Source organism: Ornithorhynchus anatinus, chromosome 10, assembly GCF_004115215.2.
Source record: "Ornithorhynchus anatinus isolate Pmale09 chromosome 10, mOrnAna1.pri.v4, whole genome shotgun sequence".
NCBI lineage: Eukaryota > Metazoa > Chordata > Mammalia > Monotremata > Ornithorhynchidae > Ornithorhynchus > Ornithorhynchus anatinus.
The window spans coordinates 47,406,623-47,428,982 of NC_041737.1; the positions used below are offsets into that span (position 1 = coordinate 47,406,623).

General features: G+C 43.0%; 2 protein-coding genes across 4 annotated transcripts; one reads left to right on the forward strand and one right to left on the reverse strand.

The window, feature by feature from the left end:
- Positions 1-206: 206 nt before the first annotated feature.
- TMEM209 (transmembrane protein 209) lies at positions 207-15,106 on the reverse strand. 3 transcript variants are annotated; one of them, XM_029073590.2, is made up of 15 exons: positions 15,086-15,106; positions 10,115-10,251; positions 9,775-9,833; positions 9,127-9,258; positions 8,288-8,529; positions 7,506-7,707; positions 6,818-6,993; positions 5,490-5,561; positions 5,047-5,143; positions 4,263-4,388; positions 3,763-3,860; positions 3,151-3,265; positions 2,961-3,058; positions 2,517-2,590; positions 207-1,548 (listed from the first exon to the last, which is right to left on the reverse strand). In XM_029073590.2, exons 1-15 carry the CDS (start codon positions 15,098-15,100, stop codon positions 1,494-1,496), a joined length of 1,698 nt encoding a protein of 565 aa, XP_028929423.1. In that variant the 5' UTR covers positions 15,101-15,106; the 3' UTR covers positions 207-1,493. The 3 variants fall into 3 exon arrangements, with proteins under 3 accessions (XP_028929423.1, XP_007669114.1, XP_001510292.2); XM_007670924.3 differs by lacking the exon at positions 15,086-15,106 and adding an exon at positions 14,022-14,170; XM_001510242.5 differs by lacking the exon at positions 15,086-15,106 and adding an exon at positions 11,782-11,875.
- Positions 14,674-22,256, forward strand: SSMEM1 (serine rich single-pass membrane protein 1). The gene is made up of 3 exons (XM_001510286.4): positions 14,674-14,930; positions 20,020-20,086; positions 21,691-22,256. Exons 1-3 carry the CDS (start codon positions 14,748-14,750, stop codon positions 22,155-22,157), a joined length of 717 nt encoding a protein of 238 aa, XP_001510336.1. The 5' UTR covers positions 14,674-14,747; the 3' UTR covers positions 22,158-22,256.
- The last annotated feature ends 104 nt before the right edge of the window (positions 22,257-22,360 follow it).

Here is a 22,360-nt window from a genome sequence, read left to right on the forward strand (position 1 = left end):
CTAAACCCCAACCTTCTTCTATTACCCCAATGCTTTTTATAATTGTCCTTGTCCTGCAACTTTCTATTTTTCACAATGGTTTGGGGATTGCCTTGCTTCCTCAACTGGCTTTCAGCGCTCCTCCATGCCTATATAGTGCTCACTACGATCACTGCATTTATTGCACGATTACTTTATGGAAAAAAAAATCAAATATGAAGCAAGCATGTCTAAAAAACTGTTTTATGACAAACGTTACAAAAGAGGTATCACAAAAATACAAATAAAACTTTCCTGTTTAATTCAGGCTCATCCCCTGGGCCTAAATTCTAACAGATCAACGAACAGTGGTAGACTGAACACATATCAGTGTTTAGTTTACATTTAGTCCAGATATTTTGAACAAAAGCTAATCATGGAACTACCTTACCAACTTAAATAGCTTAACAAAATATCTGAACAAAAATAACATTTTGTTATTCAAGTATGTATGTCTTTTACCATTCGAACAGCGGTGTGTACAACCAAATTCATATTTCTTCCCAAATGCCATAGACAATACACATAGCATATTGTGTATATATGGAAAAGCTTGGAAATGGACACTTTCCCTGACTTGGAAATGAAATTTTTAAAAAAACTGGGAACACCACAAATCCTTAAATATCAATTTCTCTAAAAAGTAATACAGAACATCCTGGCTTGGCACATGCTATTGCCTCAACTGTGGCATGTAGACATTCTTAAATACAATGTCTACAGGAGATAATGAAGCACAAAAATTCAATCTAAGGCTCGATCACATTTCCAGGAATTTTATAAAAGGCCTAGATATCTTAGAGTTGAAAGAAGTTCAATATAAAATGGTGTTATATAAATGATTTTAAAAGATCATACTTTTTTGTTTTCCATTAAATCCTAGGTCCACTAAAGCTCAAGTTTAAGGGGCTTATATTTTTACTAAAAAACTAAATACTTGAGTTTCTCATGTATGGAATTGCAAGTTTTAATAAAAGTGCTGGCTCTTTAAGATCGGACAAAGAAAATCTCATGTACTCTATTTAAAAGTGCACATGGCTACTGTCTTTAAAGCAATAAAGTATTACTCACAAGTAAATCAAACTTTTGATCTTGAGCCTTTGGGGAAACTGGGATTCAGTTAAGTTACCATTAGCACCTAAAATTCCTTATTCTCTCAAGAGATTCCCCAAGCAGGACAGGGCAGAGGGTGGTTCTCAATTCAGTGCCTGCAAACAAACAAAAGTTCTTCTAGATGATTAAGAGTCTTTTTTTTTTCCCCAATATGGTCGTGGAGAAAATCTTTTCCCAGGAAGAGCATCTTAATGCATAAATTCTCATTCGGTCTGCAGAGTTTAGCATATTTATCCAGATAATCACAAGAGTGATTGAGATGCTATTCAATATCTTCTCCAAGCAAAGCAATGTTTTGAGTCTTATTTTTTTATTCCAGTCAAATTGGAGACCAAGCCAGTGGGGAAATCACACCTGATCTTCTAATCTCCAAAAATCCACAAAACGTTCACTCCTGATAGGCCAAGATTAACTCTCCTACAAAGGAAAAAAAAAATTGATCCCACAAAAGTTAAATGTAATTCCAGCAATCCAACCCTTTCCAGGTGAGTCATACTTAATTGGTGATTTTTGTCTCCACACCTCTGAGTTGTCAGTACACTGTGTTTACTAACTTAACCTATTCCAGGACAAATAATCACTGCACTGATATAAGAAGTACACTTGCAAGACTTTGAAACAGTCACAAAATGAAGTTAAATGCCACTGATATAAAATGAATTAACTTTATAAAATATTTAATAGGAAGATAAGATATTACTCATTCTGAAATGAGTAATTACAGTAATACTGTAATGCAGTGGTTTCACTCTGGGCCTCAACATTTTTACAAACACCTGCATTATTGTGCTAAAGGAGAACATGGAGGTTAACAATTCTTGAATTTATTTTATTTTGGGACTGCTAGTGATCAAGAACAATGTCTAAGTATCCTCACTACAGGATTTTACTGAACAAGAAGACTAAGTTTACCATCTGTAATATTCTGGAGTTTTATACATACTGCTCACTGATTCACTCCTCCTTTCAGAATGCCTTTGCCCTTGTATCTTGATTCTTGAGGGCAAGAACTTTAATTTCTATGCAAATACATGAATTTAGGAGTGTAGTAACAATAATGAAGAGATGCCCCAGTCAGTAGTGATGAATTTAATTGAACGAGCCCTAATTTGGCCCTTTTAGGGCTGTAAAAAGATTGAAAACACCACTGCATTTACAAGAGAACTGAAGGTGTTGAATGAGGAAAGGAAAAGCAGAATGTGGCATAAACTGTTGAGAAGAATTATTTAGGCATCAAGTGAGTCACTGGTATATGCTCCATTAAGTGAAGAAAACGATAGTTTAAACACCAGAAAAGGAAGGAGAGATAAAGATACTTTTACTAAGAGGGCTTATGTTCTTCAAGTAACAAATGCAGGAACACACATTGCTTCTCCTTTACTTACCCAAGCATTCCTGATTCTTTAGTCTTTATGATGAACAGGAACATTAACAATGTATGAAACATATTATTTCTGCCCTGGATAGGGAAACATACAAAGTAACATGGTTAAAATAGGAAGGTCAGGTTTGAAGGCTAAACAGTCTATAAATGAATTTGTGGGGAGTTTAATTTGAAGATTACTCTTCTGTGAGAATCACTGCTATTTAAAGGTTGGCTACTTCAATAAATCACAAATTATATTGTAGTTTCCTACATTCATTTCCTAATAAAAATAGCAAATAGTAGCCCTCAAGACCAATGATATTGCTGGCTTGTAATGTGCTGTGAAATGCATTTTCCTTAAAGGGAGCCCCCAGTTCCAGTAACTTCAATGAATCTAATTACTGAAGCAGAGACAACAATCGCACGCTACACAGAAGAGCCTCGGATGAAGAGCATTTTATACTTTGGGAAGGTTGTAGACGTGTCGCTGGTAGATTAGTTCATAGTGGGGAGGATTGATGCTGCTCTGGTATATGCAGAAAACATTCTCATTTGAAACATCTGCAAAGAATCGAGTAGAAAAAAACAAATTAAAATGTACAGACATTCCAACTGTAAACTTCAAAGCACTTCTTATTCAAGAGCTTCCTTACCTGGCTTATCTGGAGTCTGAACAAAGTGCTGAGATGTAAAGGTTTTTCCATCTGGATATTTAGGGTGAGGAGGTAGCCTGGAATCAAGGTAAGTGCAAAACACATGCACGATGATCTGCAGAGAAACAATAAGTCAGCAATGAAAAGTAGAAACCAATTATTGCCACCAAAATAGAAAAGTACCGATCAGTTCCATCTAGGATTAGAGCAAAATGATTCTGTGCCGGCTTTTCTTTAGAACTGTCTTTTGCCATACAGGATGGAATTCTTCATCTATCTCCTTCTCCATTAAGAATACAACACGACTCAGGTGTACTTGAGTAAAAAATAAACACACTATTTTTTTCCAGCCACTTTAGACCATCTTAACATGCAGACCCCCTTCCAATTTTTAAGACTTCAAATACTGCCACTTTTTACATGGTTTTACATCCTCCTGAAAAGAGCTAACTACATTTTTGTCTAGTACTGAAAGATCATCCAACGTATTTATCTTAGACTGTTTTTTTCCATGCTTCCCAACAACTATCTCCAGAGGTGGAATGCTAGGCACAGAAGCTAAATTGCAAGCTACACAATTTTAACAACGGTCTCAAGAGAGCCCCAAACTACCGCAGAGTCAGTGGGCAGGTCTGTATCCCATTTGCGCCCTTTGAAGTCTCCTCCTCTGTTCCAGCGGAATGAGCTCATACATCCTCCTTGTGACAGTTCTGTAGGGACAAAAGTTTTTATATGAAATCACCTGAAAACAAGTTAGCAAGCCTAAAGAAAAGTAGCATTTATGAAGCGCTTACTGCATGCAGAGCACTGTACCAAGCAATGGGAGAGAATACACAGGTGGGAATAAGCACTGTCTCAAGGGGAGCTCACAATCTGAGAGGAATTTCAATGATGAGAAGATGGAAGATTTGGGCTAGTTAAGACCATTTCTAAAACTTTATTTTCAAAGTTTTAATATTTTGTAGGGCAAGTCTTAACCAATTATTTAAAAAGCTGTATACCTTTCTTGATTGAAGATTGCATTTTCTCCCCCAAAACAATGTGCAAGGGCAGTAAGGGACCTCGAAGAGCAGATTTAAGCACTTAAAGACCTGAAAAATGAGCTAGCTTACCTTTCATCCTCTCAAACAAGTACTCTTGATTTGGTGTGAGGTCCAGATACTGCACAATAGTATTCAGTGTTGGAATGAGCGGAGCTTTCACCAGGGCTGCCTGCTTCAAACTGGTAATACTAGCTTCTGTAATAAAGCAAAACATCATACAGAGAACTGGTGCCAACTGATTTCAGTAGGCTCACATCATTAGAAACCGAAGTTACGATACAACCACTCTCATGTACAAAAAATATAGATTTTTAACAAATCTGGTAAGGGAAATTGAAGAATCGCTTTTAAAGGAAACTGGGCTCAATAGCATCCATCATTTGCAATTAATAGTGTCTTTAGAAGAGTAAAAAAAGAATTAGATGTACATCGTATTGTATAAAGTTGTTAAATGCTTTTGAAGGAAGAGGCATAATCTCTGCATAAACGTATGAAAGAATAAGCATGGTTTCAAAGTATGTTATTTGTTGAAAGTATACGACTGATATGCTGATAACCTACTGTTTCATACAGTAGCTGTCACTGCCATGGTCCCTAGTGGCTTTCCAAAAAAGATCACTATCTACAGTAACTCGAATAAATAATTCCCTCGGCTCATTTACTTCTCTCAGGTTCAAAAGACTGAAAATAATGTTCCTATTTTTAACTAGAAAAGCCTAGAACTAGACACCCATTTCTACCTAGAGGTGGCAGTGCAGATCAACAGAAGGAAATTCATTCACCATCAAGAAATTCTCCTCTATACAGATGCACCCAGGAAAACACAAAATAAGCCTTATAAATTTCTCCTTACCGCCTATTTGTAGCTCTGGGCAGCCCATTCTTCTCATCTGTGTACTGACAGAATCAATTTCCTGCACAAGCGGAACTAATATTGTCTCGTTGATCCACTAGGAAAAAGGCAAACACGATGTAAACACAAGTTATCACCCTGTTTCACCTTTAAGTAATTCACTTCCACCTAAAATTGTACAGCTTTCTCCTTTCCCATCGTAAATATCTGAGATTTTATTTCATCACCAATGGTATTTATTGAGTGCTTACTGTGTGCAGAGCTAAATGCTTGGGAGAGTAAAATACAACGGAGTTGGCAGACACTTTCCCTGTCCACAACCAGTTTACAGTGCAGGAGTCATTACCACTGTTTTGTGCCAGGAATGAGGAGCTATTTTGAAAGCAGCCCTCAGTTACGAGTGAAGGTCTCAACATTCCCCAAAAAGCAAAGATTGAACTTACGTATCTGAACTTGGCTGTCCACGAGTCCATATGATCCAGGAGTTGTCGATTCATGGTCACTCTCGCCCAAACCTAAGGGCAAACCCCCCCATAAACTTTAAAAATGTCCATCTATATAGAAGCAGGAAATCAGTGTAACACACCCTCAACTTCAAATGTGCCTCACATATTTCTTAGATTGGAATTATTTTATTCGCTATTGTACAACTACATAAGTATAAATGTATACATTATATTAACTTTTTAAAAAAACTTACAGTATGTACAAAATAAGGATAGCTTTTGTGATGGATTCAAGCTATGTTGAAAGGATTTGGTGCAGATAGGTAGTGGGAAACTAAAGTAATCAAAATAATGACTGCTGCAAATCGTATATCCATCACTGGTATTTACTGAGCACTTACTATGTGCAGAACACCATTCTAAATGCTTGGGAGAGGACAATTAGCAGACAGGTTTCATGGTGAGATTACAATCTAGGAGACATTCATTAATTTGGATAATTGAAAATAAATAAAGATGTGTAAAAGTCAAAACAGCATACTCATACAAATCTAAATATAATTGGAAATTTGTTTTAGTTCATCAAGCCACGCCAGAAAGTGATTTGACTGATACCCAACTAAGCATTTTCAATGAACTAAAAAAACAAATGGCAGGAAATGACGTAGCATAAAGCAAAGATTCAATAACATGTAGTAGTATACAACATGTAGTAGTATACTACATAATGGTACCTTAAATTGTTTTAAATGATCGGAGGTCTTGATCATCATGGAATTTATCTGTGAATGTATCCAATTCCATCCATACTTTGCAGATATTCTCTGCCTCCACAACTTCTTACATTTATTACTTCTACAGGCTTGTCACCCAGCATGGTCACAAACCCTTTTGCTTTTGTTTTGAAGACCTCATTCAAGCTTCAGTGGGTGTTCCCCTCAACCTGGTGAGGTATCTGGTTTGCCCATGTTTACTTTTTCTTAATGGTTCAGCGTTTACTATGTGCCGGACACTGTACTAAGCGCAGGGTAGTACAGCCTCATGGGGCTCAAAATCTTAATCCCCACTGCACAGGTAACTGAATCGCAAGTTAAGTAACTTGTCCAGGGTCACAAAGCAGAGAAGTGGCAGAGACAGGGTACACACCCAGCTCGTAAACCGCGGGTCTTCTCGACCTTTATCTCTCCAGACTGGGAGAACGCTAGCCTTTTTCGCCAATAATCAAAAAGAATCCGCTCCACCCCTGATGGTAGTGGTTGCCCTTCTGTGGCTTTTCTAACTCTCAAATCAACAAATTTTATAGGTAGTATTTACTTTTCATTTACCTCTTCTGCAGCCTGTTTAGAACTGAGGTCGGCTTCATCCTTGTGAGCAGACGGGGCTTGGGATCTGCAGGCCAGCTGGTACTGAAATTTCTTCAGAGTCTGCGCGTAATCTCCCATGGATCGACTGTAGTTCCAGAACGTTGGACTGCTGGAAGGAGAGCTGGAGTCCGAACCACCTATAATTACCAATTCAATAATAACTTGCTCTGCATAGAAACTATGGACCCACAAGGTTACACTTCTATATTTATACAGCAGGTGATCTGAACATTAAACTAGTGAAATCTTCTTCTCTCGAGGTCTTCAAAAAATAGATGCTTATCTATTTGGCATGATTAGAGAAGAGAAGAGAAGAGAAGGCAGAGGAATGGACTAAATGACCCCTGAGGGTACCTGAAAGAAATGTACAGCCATCTAGAAGGTTTCAACAAGTATAATTCCTATAGTCATGAGAGCGCTAAACCTAAACAAGGTAGCAAGGATAGTCGCAATTTTTGAACATTTTATTTAGAAAAACCCTTGGATGGGACACAGATGAAATTTCACGTTATTTCGGGCTTCTGTCTGGGAAACCTGAACTTATTATAAAAGACTTTCACTCCAAAAATCTGAACTTCCGTAATATAAAATGGTCATATCAATTATTCGAAGGGAAAAAAGGATAAAAAACTGAAAAACGCAATCTTACTCAGATGAACTCTATGTTGCTTCTCTTCTTCACCTCGAAGGAAGTTGTCCAAAGTCCGGAGGTCAGTCATGTAATCTTCCTTGCCAGTTGGGGTATTGTAGACAGTGGGTGAGGACCGGAACCGAGACCTCAATCCACTGCCTTCCAGTGGACCGATACTGGTAGGATAAGGAGAAGAGCTGGGAGGACTGTACCCTGACACCTGTAGAGAATAAAGAGGTGCATTGTTCAAAAAAATTACCAAATACTTCCACAAAATTGTTTTCTAAGTATGGTCAAGTCACTAGAGCTAACTGCTAAGGGGAAAAAATGTGATGTGGGCTAAGACTAGTCAATTATTGTTAATTATTTATTCTGGAAACGCAAGCACAATCCCAACCATACAGCATTCCAACTCTCGTAGAGACTTCTATCATCGAAAGGGTACATGCTCCATCCCTCAGTTCCCCCTCCCTGACCAGGGGCCCAAACGTGGCAGGGTAACTTTTGGGTCTAGTTTCCAGAATTAGGCTGTTGCAGTTGTCCTGTTTTAAAGCCGGCGAGCTCTGGAAAGCGGTTAGCTCCCTGCTACAGTTTCTCCCTTAATGTCTGACTTATTTTGTCCTCTTCTTTGTTGCTCCTTCAATTACTAGCAAGAAGAGGAGAACAGTTCTTTGAGCCAACACAAACCCTCCACAACACACTGTATTAAACGAAGCACCAACTCCCTATCAGAGGCAGTTTTCAGCTACCAAGGTCCTCGGATAATGAAAGGTCTCGATGGGCCACTGAAATGGTCTTACCTTACTATAACCACTCCCTGGTGAGTAGGTCACTGCAGTGCCAAAGGAATTACTGCCACTTGATGGCAGTCCTTGCATCTGAGGGCTGTATCCAGTCATACAAGTCGAAGCAAACTTGGGGCTGGTACTAGGTGAACGAGATGGGCTATAACTCAACACACTCTGTCCCGGGATTGGAGGAGAAGGAGAAGAAGGAGGGGATTTGTTTGTTACCAACTCCCGTGGAGGGGTAGCCTGTACCGCTGAAATGAAAAGAAAAAGCGAAGCATTAATTTAGAGCCTGAAGAACACCTTAATTTTCCACGCCTGCAAGCAACAGTGTGGTTTAGGAGTCGAGGGACCTGGGTTCTAACCCCAGTTCCCCCACATACCTGCTGTGTGACCTTACCACTTCTCCGTGCCTCATTTCCCTCAACTGTGAAATGTGTGTTTTCCCTCCTATTAAGATTGTGAGCCCCATGGTTATCTTGCATCTACCCCAGGACTTAGTACAAGCACACAGTAAGCACTTAAGAAATACCAGTTATAATTCTTACGCTTGAAACTATATGACTATAGTTGGAAAGGGCTATCCAATCCAGAAATGGCTAAACTCTAAATTACAGTTAGAGAAGTTGCTGGTCTAAGAAAGAAAATATCCCACTACAGTATAAGACTAACACATTCAGGAAAAGGCCACGAAGGATCTTTGTGGGATCTCTGACCCTGGAGCTTTTTAATAGTTTAATCTACCTTAGACATAGAGCTCCCTGAGGGAAATGGTTCGACCCTCTTGAGCTCTACTCCAGCTCTGTTACTACGCTGCTTATTGCTACCATTCTTTTCATATAAAAACTTACCTGCTGTTTTCAAACCCAAAAGCATTTGCTGTCCAGGACTCATCACCAGACTTGTCTGTGCCACAGTATATTTGAAATACTTCCAGAAATCAAACAAGGCATTCAGGCTGAAAAGTACTGCAAACACAAGTTCTAGAGTAGAGTAAAAAAAAAATGTTAAAAACTTTATGAAAAATTCTTAATTTTCACTCTCAGAGTTAGAATCATAAGACTGAAAGTTATTTTTCCCAACCATACATTTTTTTTTTTAAACATTTAATGACTGACAAGCATTACAGACTGTTTCCTGTGTAACTATATAAATACCAGTTCACAACGGTCCTGAAAAATACATATAAACTCTAGATCTGTGTTTGAGAGGGAGGTAGATGAGAGAAGGAAGAAATGGGAGTCACTGGAGAGAGAACAGACTGATCAAACAGAAAGAAGCAAAGAGGATGAGAAGAAAAAAAATCCTACGAATACCTGGATGGGTATCAGCTATTCTAGTGTGTTATCCACATGACTACCTCAAATTTTATATAAGCAAATACACCACTAAAAATGCATGCATTAACCTATTTTTATAATTATACACCATTCAGAGAGCAATAGTTTTAAATGGCAGCAAAATCAAATTCTACTATAAATTAAAAAAAAATTACTTACCGATATACCAGAGTGGCCAGTATGTAATGTTGTAGTATGAACTTATCAATTTCCCAGTCCTGAAAACAAAGACAAAAGGCATTTCGAGGTATTTTCAAAAGCAATATTATGGGGGTGGGGAGGGGATGATAGATGTGGCAGCTGTGATGGGAGAAGGAACATGACAGAATCAACCAGGGGAGTTTAGGAGTTGTCAGACAGCTATAAGAATTTGGGAGAGAGGTAGGAAGATCGGCCACCCTAAAATTCTTTTTGAGCACTCTCTCCCCAGCCTTTTTCTCTTGCTCCGCAAGGAGAACTGAAGGATCAACTGGAGGACGACAAGAGTAAAGGAACTTACATTTCCGTATAGATCATGCCTGCCATAGACACATTAAGGAGTCCCCAGGCTAAAACCACTTTTCGAGCTTCTGTCTCTTTCCTCATCTTGATGGTTCTGTCGATGAGTGAGGTACTCGGACTCTGTTCGCCCTGCATCTATTCAGAGACAGATGCATAAGAATTAAGGACAAAATCATTACCACAATACTCAGACATAAAATTGGTCTACATCAATCTTCATCAAAATAATTTATCAATGAATTATATCCCCATATCGTACATACACACAAGAAAAATCAAACCCAATTTCATCATGTAGTGTTTACATTCCCTATCTTTTAAACATTCATAAAATATTAAGCTGGTTGCCTACTCACTTGACAAGCCTCAGTGTCCTTGTCTGTAAAATGGGGACTAAGCACTCGCTCTATTTCCTTAGACTGTTGGCCCCTAGTAGGACAAGGTGTGTGTCTGACTGAAATGTGTACTGTATCTCTTCCAGCACTTTATATAAAGTGCTTAACAAATTCCTTAATTATTGTCTCAGATATACGTCCTCCCACACCTCAATGCCCACAAATAACATACATCTGAAAAGGATCTCAAGGTTTTTTAGCTCATGCAGATTACCAGCCAAGGAATTCCCACGCCCCGCAGTTTAGAGCGAAACTTAAATTGGCTTCCCACACCAAAACAGTAGAAAAAAGCTGCTGCAGGAAAGGCACAGTGCATCTTCTCCAAGACTTGCATTATCCCTCCCCTATCTCAGCACAGCACCTGTGCCTCTCCAACATCTCTAGACTCTAAACTCCTTGTGGACAGGGAACGTGCCTGAATGAATGAATCCCAAGCCTGGGCTCTTGCCACTGAGCCCCACTGCTTCTCAACCAGATAATAATAATAATAATGGTATTTGTTAAGCCAAGCACTGTTCTAAGCGCTGGGGAGGATACAAGTGATCTGGCTGTCCCACGTAGGGCTCACAGTCTTTATCCCCATTTTTATAATAATAATAATGATGTTGGTATTGGTTAAGCGCTTACTATGTGCAAAGCACTGTTCTAAGTGCTGGAGGTATACAAGGTATCTGGTTGTCCCATGTGGGGCTCACAGTCTTTATCTCTATTTTAATAATAATAATAATAATGTTGGTATTTGTTAAGCGCTTACTATGTGCAACGCACTGTTCTAAGCGCTGGGGGAGATACAGGGTCATCAGGTTGTCCCACGTGGGGCACAGTCTTTATCCTCGTTTTAATAATAATAATAATGTTGGTATTTGTTAAGCGCTTCCTCTGTGCAGAGCACTGTTCTAAGCTGGGGGAGATACAGGGGCATCAGGTTGTCCCACGTGAGGCTCAGTCTTTAACCCCATTTTAATAATGGAGGTATTTGTTAAGCCCTTACTATGTGCCGAGCACTGTTCTAAGCTCTGGCGGGGGGAATAGAAGATGATGAGGTGGTCCCACGTGGGGCTCCCAGTCTTCATCCCCATTTTACAAAGGAGGGAACTGAGGCCCAGAGAAGGGAAAGGGCTGGCCCACGGTCACCCAGCTGACAAATGGCAGAGCCAGGATTCGAACCTATGACCTCGGACTCCCAAGCCCGGGCTCTTTCCACTGAGCCACCCACGACCTCCGACTCCCCAAGCCACCGAGCCCCGATCCCAAAGCTGAGGAGACTCACCCCGCCGGGCCCGGGACCAGCCGCGGGCTCCGCCCAGGCCGAAGAGCGGAAAAGGCCGAGCCCGAGGCCGAGGGCTGAGGCCGAAGCCGAGGCCTCGTCCGAGGCCTCTTCTCGCGAGACTTCGCCCGCCGCGCCCACCGCCGTCTGACACTAGGGGCGCCCGGGAGGCGCCGCTGCCCCGCGGCGCATGCGCACCCCCCTCAGGCCTCGCCACCCCTAGTGTGGGTATTTCTTAATAATAATAATGTTGGTATTTCTTAAGCGCTTACTATGTGCAGAGCGCTGTTCTAAGCGCTGGGGGAGATACAGGGTCATCAGGCGTGGGGCTCCCCGTCTTCATCCCCATTTTACAGTTGAGGTCACTGAGGCCCAGAGAAGTGAAGTGACTTGCCCAAGGCCACACTAAGCGCTTACTATGGGCAGAGCGCTGTTCTAAGCGCTGGGGTAGATACAGGATGATGCAGGGTGATCAGTTTGTCCCACATGAGACTCACAGTCTTCATCCCCATTTTACAGATGAGGTCACTGAGGCCCAGAGAAGTGAAGTGACTTGCCCAAGGTCACACTAAGCGCTTACTATGTGCAGAGCACTGTTCTAAGCACTGGGGTAGACACAGGGGAATCAGGTTGTCCCACGTGGGGCTCACAGTCTGAATCCCCATTTTACAGTTGAGGTCACTGAAGCCCAGAGAAGTGAAGTGACTTGCCCACAGTCACACAGCTGACAAGTGGCAGAGCCGGGATTCGAACCCATGACCTCTGACTCCCAAACCCGGGCTCTTTCCACGCTGCTTCTGTAGTGCCTCAATAACACTCCCCCATTTCCCTCTGCTCCTCACCCTTCCCCTCAGCACTGTGCTCATTAGTATAGATTTTTATTACCCTATTAATTTTGTTAATGAGATGTACAGCAGCGTGGCTCAGTGGAAAGAGCATGGGTTTAGGAGTCAGAGGTCATGGGTCCTAATCCCGGCTCCGCCACCTGTCAACTATGTGACTTTGGGCAAGTCACTTAACTTCTCAGTGCCTCAGTTACCTCATCTGTAAAATGGGGATTAAAAGTGTGAGCCCCCCATGGACCAACCTGATTACCCTGTATCTACCCCAGTGCTTAGAACAGTGCTCGGCACATAGTAAGCACTTAACAAATACCAACATTATTATTATTATTATTATTAGATCCCCTTCATCCTATTTATTGCTATGGTTTCAATGAGATATAAATCCCCCTGATTCTATTCATTGCTACTGTTTTTGTCTGTCTCCCCCGATTAGACTGTGAACCCGTCAATGGGCAGGGACTGTCTCTATCTGTTGCCGATTTGTACATTCCAAGCTCTTAGTACAGTGCTCTGCACATAGTAAGCGCTCAATAAATACTGTTGAATGAATGAATGAATAATGGTGGTATTTGTTAAGCGCTTACTATGTGCAGAGCACTGTTCTCAGCACTGGGGGAGATACAAGGTCATCAGGTGGCCCCTCGTGGGGCTCCAAGTCTTCATCCCCATTTTACAGATGAGGTCACTGAGGCCCAGAGAAGTTAAAGTTCCAAAGTCACACAGCTGGCAAGCAGCAGAGTCTGCATTAGAACCCATGACCTCTGACTACCAAGTCTGGGCTCTTTCCATTGCTCTAAACGCAGGGGTAGATCCAAGGTAATCACCTTTTTACAGATGAGGTAACTGAGGCTCAGAGAAGTTACTTGCCCAAAGTCACACATGGGATTAGAACTCAGGACCTCTGACTCCCCAGCCCATGCACTTTCCACTAAGCCACACTGTTTCCCTATTTTGGGGGCCCCTGAGTCGAGCAAGCATTGCTAAGACACCAAGTGGTACAATATGGCCTGTTCCCTGCAGGATTTGGGCTTGGGTTACTTAGTGATGAAGGTTTGCTCTTTGTCACTCACATTCTCACCTACCAGCGGCACTCATAGTGAGATGGCTGGTAGATACGAATGTGGCCTAGGGCACGGTTAGTAAATCTGATCAGTTTAAGTAAGGTTGAGGGATGATCTGTTCCACTTTCAGTTGTATTTACTGAGGGCTTATTGAGTGCAGACCACTGGCTTGGGAGAGTACAATAAAAGAATTAACACACACATTCACTGCCCACAACAAGCCAAGTGAAAATCCACGATAAAGCAGAGCTACCCATTCCTCTCTTATCTGGACTAACCCAATGCAAAGATCTGGAAGTCAAGGGGAAAAGAATAAAGAAAAGACTACAGAGTTTACCTTGTTTTCTGCTCTGCTGCCAAATCTCAGGCTGGGTTCAAAGTGGATTTCCATTGTTATTTATAGCCAGACCCACCTCTCACTTCACCACTCTCCTCCAAGGTGAAAATGCAGTGCAAAGTTCACTGTGAACTCAGCAACTTCACACTTTTCTCCACGTTAGGCATATTGAATAGGTTTTGGGAGGTATTGGAGCATGCAACTAGAAAATAAAGTATGGACGGGTATGTTCCATCCCTCTGCAATCCCTCCACCCTTGACTTATTCGTGCAGTAATTATTGAGATCTTTGCATTTCTAAAGATTTTCAGAATTCTATGGAGAACTCACCACTTTCTGTAGGTAGAAAGTAACATATAATGTTGGCATTTGTTAGGTGCTTATTATGTGCCAAGCGCTGTTCTAAGCACAGGGGTAGATTCAAGGTAATCAGATTGTCCCACGTGGGGCTCACAGGCTTCATCCTCATTTTATAGATGAGGTAACTGAGGCACAGAGAAGTTAAGTGACTTGCCCATGGTCACACAGCTGACATGTGGCAGAGCCTGGATTAGAACCCATGACCTCTGACTCCCAAGCCTGGGCTCTTTACACTAAGACATGCTTCTTCTCGGTATGTCACAATGGGTTGCCAAGGAAGTTGTCATCTTGAACTGACATAATCTCCTTCTCCCCAAGTCCTCCCTAAAGATAGCATGTTTTATTATTAAGCAAGAAAGTAGTTTTCATGTTTCTCCCATTTTCCTTTTTTTGGAGGATGGATCCTCCTGGGAAACCTATGGGATTGTCCGTCTCAAGTTTAGATTACGAGTGTGGAAAGGAAGATACCTGTAGGATCATGGGGACCTTCCTTCTTGGGTACTTTATCATCGTGATGGTCATTATGGTCTTCTTTCGGGCTTCTGAATGGGTATGATATTTTTCTTATCAATAGAGGAACAAGGAATTTTCTAGGGAAAATGTCCTATCATACTGTTATACTCTCCCAAGCAGCTTAGTACAGTGTCCCACAATCAGCAGGCACTCAATAAATGCCACTGTTGATGAAAAATGAATTTTACTTACTATTTGAGACCTCATGGATACTAGGATTTCTTTTAGGATTCCAAGAATTCCAGTTAGAGACCTGGGCGTTCCCCTTGTGGATAAGAAAAGGCAAAGTAGTCAAAAAGAGTCAGGATTCCAAAATGCCAGGCCTGAGGGTTAGAAAAAAAAATTATGGAATTTGTGAAGCGCTTACTATGTGCCAAGCACTGTTCTAAGCTCTGGAATAGATACACTGGCCACCATCTAGAGAAAGGGTAGGGGCCTATGAGAGAAGTGGCTAATGATAATAATGAGAGTAATAATGATAATAATAATAGTGTTTGTTAAGAACTCACTATGTACAAAGCACAGCACTAAACACTGGGGTAGATACAAGATAATCAGGTAGGACACAGACCTAGTCCCACGTGGGGCTTGTAGTCTAGAGGAGAGGAAGAATTGGTATTATTGAATCCCCATTTTGCAGATGAGAAAACTGAGGCACAGAGAAATGACTTGCTCAAGTTCACTCAGCAGATAAATGTCAAAGCAAGCACTAGAACCCAGGTCCTGTGACGCTGGACCCGTGTCCTTTCCACTAGTCCACACTCCTTCTCTGAATGACTCTTTGACAAGTCAGACCCCTCTCCATTCTGCCACCCCACTCCAATAAGCCTGAGATGGGGAATGAGAGTGGGAGGGGCACCTTATCTGACCATGCTTTCTGTCAACCCACCCTGGGGCGAACGTTCCCCACCCCTTTCTGCCTAGCCTCTTCCTATCCTCTCCCTCTGACGGTGACAGATCAGAGATCTGGAGATCAGGAGATCTCTTTCTGCAGATCATGCTGTTTAATACTGGATGGTGACCAACGGAGTTTCCCCTCATGCCATGGTTGCATGTAATTCTGCAGTGTGGGCCATGGCCTTTAGCCAGAAAATTGGGTTGTCACTCCTCACAATCTTTGCTCTCCACGAGTCAATTTTGAATTAGAGAGAAGCTAAGTTCACGGCAGGTGGATTTCACCCAAGTGACCAGAAATGCTTTTGTCCTAAAGCAGGCTCATTTGGTTGTATTCTCTTCTTGGTAAATTCCAGGTGAGAGATTCATCATATCAACAGCATTTTTTGAGGGTCAGTTTGTAGACTGTTGTGCTAGGTATGTGGGATTTAGAACAGGGTTTGTGTACTTGCATCTTAGACTGATCCATTGAAGTTTGAGAATGAATTTATGTGACCTTTTAAGGAGCTGAGAAATAAGTGGACATCTCAGTGGGTGGAGAGTGCAGCCTGTTTTTGAAAGAATAGAGCTATCAGCCCAAATCAGTCTGTTTTATTATTACTGTGTGCAGAGCACTGTACTGAGCACTTGGGAGAGTACAGTGTAACTGAGGTGGTAGGGAAGTTCCTTGCCCACAAGGAGTTTACAGTCTAGAGGGTGAGACACACATTAAATTATGGATACGTTCCTAAGTGCCATGGAACTGAGGGCGGAGTGAATAAAGGATACAGATCCAGATGCAGAAGGGTGAGGGAGAAGAGGAAATCAGGATTTAATTGGGAAAAAGCCTCCTGGAGGAGATGAGATTTTATTATGGCTTTGAAAGTGGGGAGAGTGATGGTCTGTCAGATTGGAGAAGCAGCATGGCTCAGTGGAAAGAGCCCGGGCTTGGGAGTCAGAAGTCATGGGTTCGAGTCTCGACTCTGCCACTTGTCAGCTGAGTGACTGTGGGCAAGACACTTCACTTCTCTGTGCCTCAGTTCCCTCATCTGTAAAAGGGGGATTAACTGTGAGCCTCACATGGGACACTTTCATTCAATAGTATTTATTGAGCGCTTACTATGTGCAGAGCACTGTACTAAGCGCTTGGGATGAACAAGTCGGCAACAGATAGAGACAGTCCCTGCCGTTTGACGGGCTTACAGTCTAATCGGGGGAGACGGACAGACAAGAACAATGGCACTAAACAGCGTCAAGGGGAAGAACATCTCATAAAAACAATGGCAACTAAATAGAATCAAGGCGATGTACAATTCATTAACAAAATAAATAGGGTAACGAAAATATATATAGTTGAGCAGACGGGTACGGTGCTGTGGGGATGGGAAGGGAGAGGTGGAGGAGCAGAGGGAAAAGGGGAAAATGAGGCTTTAGCTGCGGAGAGGTAAAGGGGGGATGGCAGAGGGAGTAGAGGGGGAAGAGGAGCTCAGTCTGGGAAGGCCTCTTGGAGGAGGTGATTTTTAAGTAAGGTTTTGAAGAGGGAAAGAGAATCAGTTTGGCGGAGGTGAGGAGGGAGGGCGTTCCAGGACCGCGGGAGGACGTGACCCAGGGGTCGACGGCGGGATAGGCGAGACCGAGGGACGGCGAGGAGGTGGGCGGCAGAGGAGCGGAGCGTGCGGGGTGGGCGGTAGAAAGAGAGAAGGGAGGAGAGGTAGGAAGGGGCAAGGTGATGGAGAGCCTTGAAGCCTAGAGTGAGGAGTTTTTGTTTGGAGCGGAGGTCGATAGGCAACCACTGGAGTTGTTTAAGAAGGGGAGTGACATGCCCAGATCGTTTCTGCAGGAAGATGAGCCGGGCAGCGGAGTGAAGAATAGACCGGAGCGGGGCGAGAGAGGAGGAAGGGAGGTCAGAGAGAAGGCTGACACAGTAGTCTAGCCGGGATATAACGAGAGCCCGTAATAGTAAGGTAGCCGTCTGGGTGGAGAGGAAAGGGCGGATCTTGGCGATATTGTAGAGGTGAAACCGGCAGGTCTTGGTAACGGATAGGATGTGTGGGGTGAACGAGAGGGACGAGTCAAGGATGACACCGAGATTGCGGGCCTGCGGGACGGGAAGGATGGTCGTGCCATCCACGGTGATGGAGAAGTCTGGGAGCGGACCGGGCTTGGGAGGGAAGATGAGGAGCTCAGTCTTGCTCATGTTGAGTTTTAGGTGGCGGGCCGACATCCAGGTGGAGACGTCCCGGAGGCAGGAGGAGATGCGAGCCTGAAGGGAGGGGGAGAGGACGGGGCGGAGATGTAGATCTGCGTGTCATCTGCGTAGAGATGGTAGTCAAAGCCGTGAGAGCGGATGAGTTCACCAAGGGAGTGAGTGTAAATGGAGAACAGAAGAGGGCCAAGAACTGACCCTTGAGGAACTCCAACGGTTAAAGGATGGGAGGGGGAGGAGGCTCCAGCGTAGGAGACCGAGAATGATCGGCCAGAGAGGTAAGAGGAGAACCAGGAGAGGACAGAGTCCGTGAAGCCAAGGTGAGATAAGGTATGGAGGAGGAGGGGATGGTCGACAGTGTCAAAGGCAGCAGAGAGGTCAAGGAGGATCAGAATGGAGTAGGAGCCATTGGATTTGGCAAGAAGTAGGTCATGGGTGACCTTAGAGAGAGCAGTCTCGGTAGAGTGGAGGGGACGGAAGCCAGATTGGAGGGGGTCTAGGAGAGAATGGGAGTTAAGGAATTCTAGGCATCGATTGTAGACGACTCGTTCTAAGATTTTGGAAAGGAAGGGTAGTAGGGAGATAGGACGATAACTGGATAACTGGACACCTGATTATCCTGTATCTACCCCAGGGCTTAAAACAGTGCTCGGCACATAGTAAGCTCTTAACAAATACCAACATTATCATTATTATTATTATTAACAAATACCAACATTATTATTATTATCTGAAGGGGGAGGGAGTTCCAGGCTAGTGGCAGAATGTGGGCTAGTGGCTGGTGGAGAGATAGTTGAGATCGAGGCAAAAGTGAGTAGATTGCCATTAAAGGAGCAAAGTTAGCATATGGGGTTTTGAAGGAAATAAGTGAGGCAAGTTAGGAATGGGAAAGATGACTGAGTGCTTTAAAGCCAGTGATAAGGAGTTTCTGTTTGAGGAGGAGGTGGGTAGGTAACCACTAGAGGTTCTTGAGGAGAGGGGAGCTATGAACTGAACTATATTTTAGAAAAATGATCTAGTAGAGTGAAGTGTGGACTGGAGTGGGGAGAGACAGAAGGCAGGGAGGTCAGCAAGGAGACTAATGCATTAGGTCAAGGAGGGATAGGATAAGTGCTTGGATCAGTGTGGTAGCAGTTTAGATGGAGAGGAAAAGGCAGATTTTAGCTCTAATGTGAAGGTGGAACCGACAGGATTTGGTGACACACTGAATATGTGGGTTGAATGAGCCTCAGCACTTGGGTCTTTCCAATAGTGTGTGAAATGTTGAGCTGGTAATGATAATTTCTAAAAATATCTTGGCTATTTAGAGCACATAATTTAAAAAATACTTTCCTGGTCATCTCATTTTATCTGCACAACATCTCCATTTTAAGAGTTGAGCTACTCCTTCCCAGTTTTGAAATCTGAAGGCCAAATCCTGGCTATTCTAAAACGAAGCAACGTTAGGAATGGCAATTTTCTCTTGGACCATCAGGCTGTGCCTGTTGACCTATCTAACATTATTGGGGATCCTGCAGCATCCATAGTCCAGGGTGAGGGGGGTGGCCGATTCAATAAAGATAGCAGGTTCTCCCAAATTGGACAAAGCCTAAGGGCTCAATGCAACGGAGATCCCAACCCTCTTGTTCTGCAGGCCTGTGATGGAGAAGTCCAGCCCACTTTGCAGTGACCACAGGGATCTCTGATAGGGAAGTTACCATCTTTAGTCTGTGGCAGCGGTGGACGGTGTGGGTGGCCTCAGGAAAATTATGATATTGCTAGTCCTCTCCTCCCATTCCCAATAACCTTCCTGAAAGAGGCATCTTGAAGGGTCGCAGGCACAAGCCCGCTTTTGGCAGAAAAGAAAGGAGGGATGAAGGAAGATTGTTTTTTCTTCTGCAACTCCTGAAGATACACTGACACCTTCAATGTCAGTTGAATGTCAGGAAGTCTCCTTTTAGTACTTGGCTGGATGAATAGTCCCCCATTTTCCTTAATGAGTTGTTATTGATCAAAAGCTTCTAAGTAAGACAAACCATGTGACTAATCTGTATTTCCCACCTCCCAGATGTCCAAGAAAGGAAAAGATAAGGAACTATCAACAGATAGTGAGAAAAGCAATACCATAAATAAAGGTGAGATCTCATGTGCCTTCAGCATCACAGAGAAAGATGGTAAAAAGGAGAGATCATGAATGAAAATAGAATATCTTGGGTGGTGGAAAGAATCACCAGGTAGGGGGAAAGATTAGGGTTGGCTTAAGACGGTAAGCACAGTAAGTCATTGCCTTAAGGACTGTGCATGGGACCTTCTTAAAGATGGTGGCCCTGTCATTGCTCTACTCTAAGATGGCAGTGGGATGAAAGTAAATTGGTGGTATAATATAAGTCTTGGAACCAAGATGCCCAGGGAGCTTGGTTGAGGACTGGGGGTGGTGGGAACAGCATCAGGAAATACTCTTCCACTAAATGCAGTCCTGGGGGTCAGAAGGACCTGGGTTCAAATCCTGGCTCCACCACTTGTCTGCTGTGTAATCTTGGGAAGTCACTTCACTTCTCTGGATCTCAGTTACCTCATCTGTAAAATGGGGCTTAAGACTGAGAGCCTCATGTGGGACATGAACTGTGTCCAACCTAATTAACCTGTATCTACACCAGAGCTCAGAAGAGTGCCTGTAAGTGTTAAACAAATACCATAAAAAAATAGTTGCATATGGTGTCATTGTGTTGCATTTGCCTGCAGCATGACCTGATGTCATCATTTGATGGCGGCCCTTACAGCCCTGCCTCAGGATGGCCAAATATCTGCAGCTATATCTAACAGGTGCTCTGCACATAGTAAGTGCTCAATAAATACTATTGAATGAATTGAATGAACAGGCCATTATTATTATTATCATTATTATTATTATGGTATTTGTTAAGTGCATACTATGTTCCAGGCACTGTTCTAAGCGTTAGAATAGTTACAAGATAATCAGGTTGTCCCACCTGGGGTTCATAGTCTAATCCCCATTTTACAGATGAAGTAACTAAGTCACAGAGAAGTGAAGTGACTTTCCCAAGGTCACACAGCAGACAAGTGGCGGAACAGGGATTAGAACTCATGACCTTCTGATTCCCAGTCCCGTGCTCTATCCACTATGCCATGCTGCTTCCCCTAGTGAATCCTCATGAAGAAACCAGCTCAGGGTGGAAAAAATGATTTTAGGTTTTGAACTTGCTTTTTCATGTTTAGGATTTACATAGACATCGCAAAGCGTTTTGGTCGGTTTAATGCTATAAAAATCTACAATATCTAAAGGAGGGGGAGAAAAAAGCCAGCCTTCCAGCTATGCTGCATATTAGATAAGGCAAATTAAAAATATATTCTGGACACTATATTCAGAAATCCAGTAATCTGGGATGGCTCTCAAACTTTCATCTCTGAACCCCGCTGAGGGACACAAAGGGGAATCACCCTTTGGGAAAAAAATGTGACATGGGTTTCCATGTTTCTAAACCCTGAAAATAAAAACAGTGGGTATGTACCTTATGGGAGTGATTAGCGTTTGTCCTTTTGTCCACTCCTGGCAAAATTAGCACAAGTTCTCCAGATGTCATCATTGATATTCCTGTAATAATAATTATAATAATGATGGTATTTGTTAAGTGCTTACTATGTGCCAAGCACTGTTCATTAATGGTGTGTAGCTTCTCCGTGCGCTTAACTTGTGGATCCATTCTGCATTTGTTGTCAGCTGTCAAAGATCCCACTTGTAAATGGCACAGCAAATTCGGCATCTTGGACCCTCTCAGGAAAGCCCCCAAACACACCCGGCTTTCTCCCGAAACTGACTCTGAGGTGGCCCTGGTCAATGCTTACCTCGGAAGAAGACGGGCCAGAATCTTGTCTCAGTGGGACCTGCACCACCAGATCCCAAATGACAATAACTCCATAGCCCTGGCCAACGAGGATTCAGTCTCTCAAGCCTCTTCGTGGAAGGAGAGCGAGTCGGAGGGTCGCCCGACCTTGGCCAGCCTCCATCAGAGGAAGATAGCTCTGAGGCAACAGAACCTGGGGAGCTGCCAAATCAGAGAACGACCCTGCCTTCACTGCAAAGCCCAGAGGACCAGGGAGTGGCTAGTTCGTCACTTCTTCCAGCCTGAGCAGGCTCCTCCAGGGGACGGAGAAACCTTCAGGAGAGGACTTGTAAATGCGGATTAGCAGGCGACTGCTGTCCTCGGAACCCAGCCTGACCTCAGTTTGGCTTCCAAGACAGACGAATGAGATGAATAAAACTGTATAAAATCCTTAGCATTCTAAGTGATGAGGCTCTGTAGGCAAGTCTTTCCACAAACAACAGATGTACAGTACTTGGTGCATGGGGGGGAAAGTTTTTAAGGCATCCTCACATCACACAGTGAACC

Coding starts and splice junctions, on each gene's coding strand:
- TMEM209 (XM_007670924.3), bottom strand. CDS start 14,075: ATGGAAATCCACTTTGAACCCAGCCTGAGATTTGGCAGCAGAGCAGAA. Junction 9,834..10,114: donor GGCATGATCTATACGGAAAT/GTAAGTTCCTTT, acceptor CTTTGTTTTCAG/GACTGGGAAATTGATAAGTT. Junction 2,591..2,960: donor ACGTCTACAACCTTCCCAAA/GTATAAAATGCT, acceptor TTCCCTATCCAG/GGCAGAAATAATATGTTTCA.
- SSMEM1 (XM_001510286.4), top strand. CDS start 14,748: ATGTTTCTCCCATTTTCCTTTTTTTGGAGGATGGATCCTCCTGGGAAA. Junction 14,931..20,019: donor TCTTTCGGGCTTCTGAATGG/GTATGATATTTT, acceptor CCCACCTCCCAG/ATGTCCAAGAAAGGAAAAGA. Junction 20,087..21,690: donor AAGCAATACCATAAATAAAG/GTGAGATCTCAT, acceptor ATTTGTTGTCAG/CTGTCAAAGATCCCACTTGT.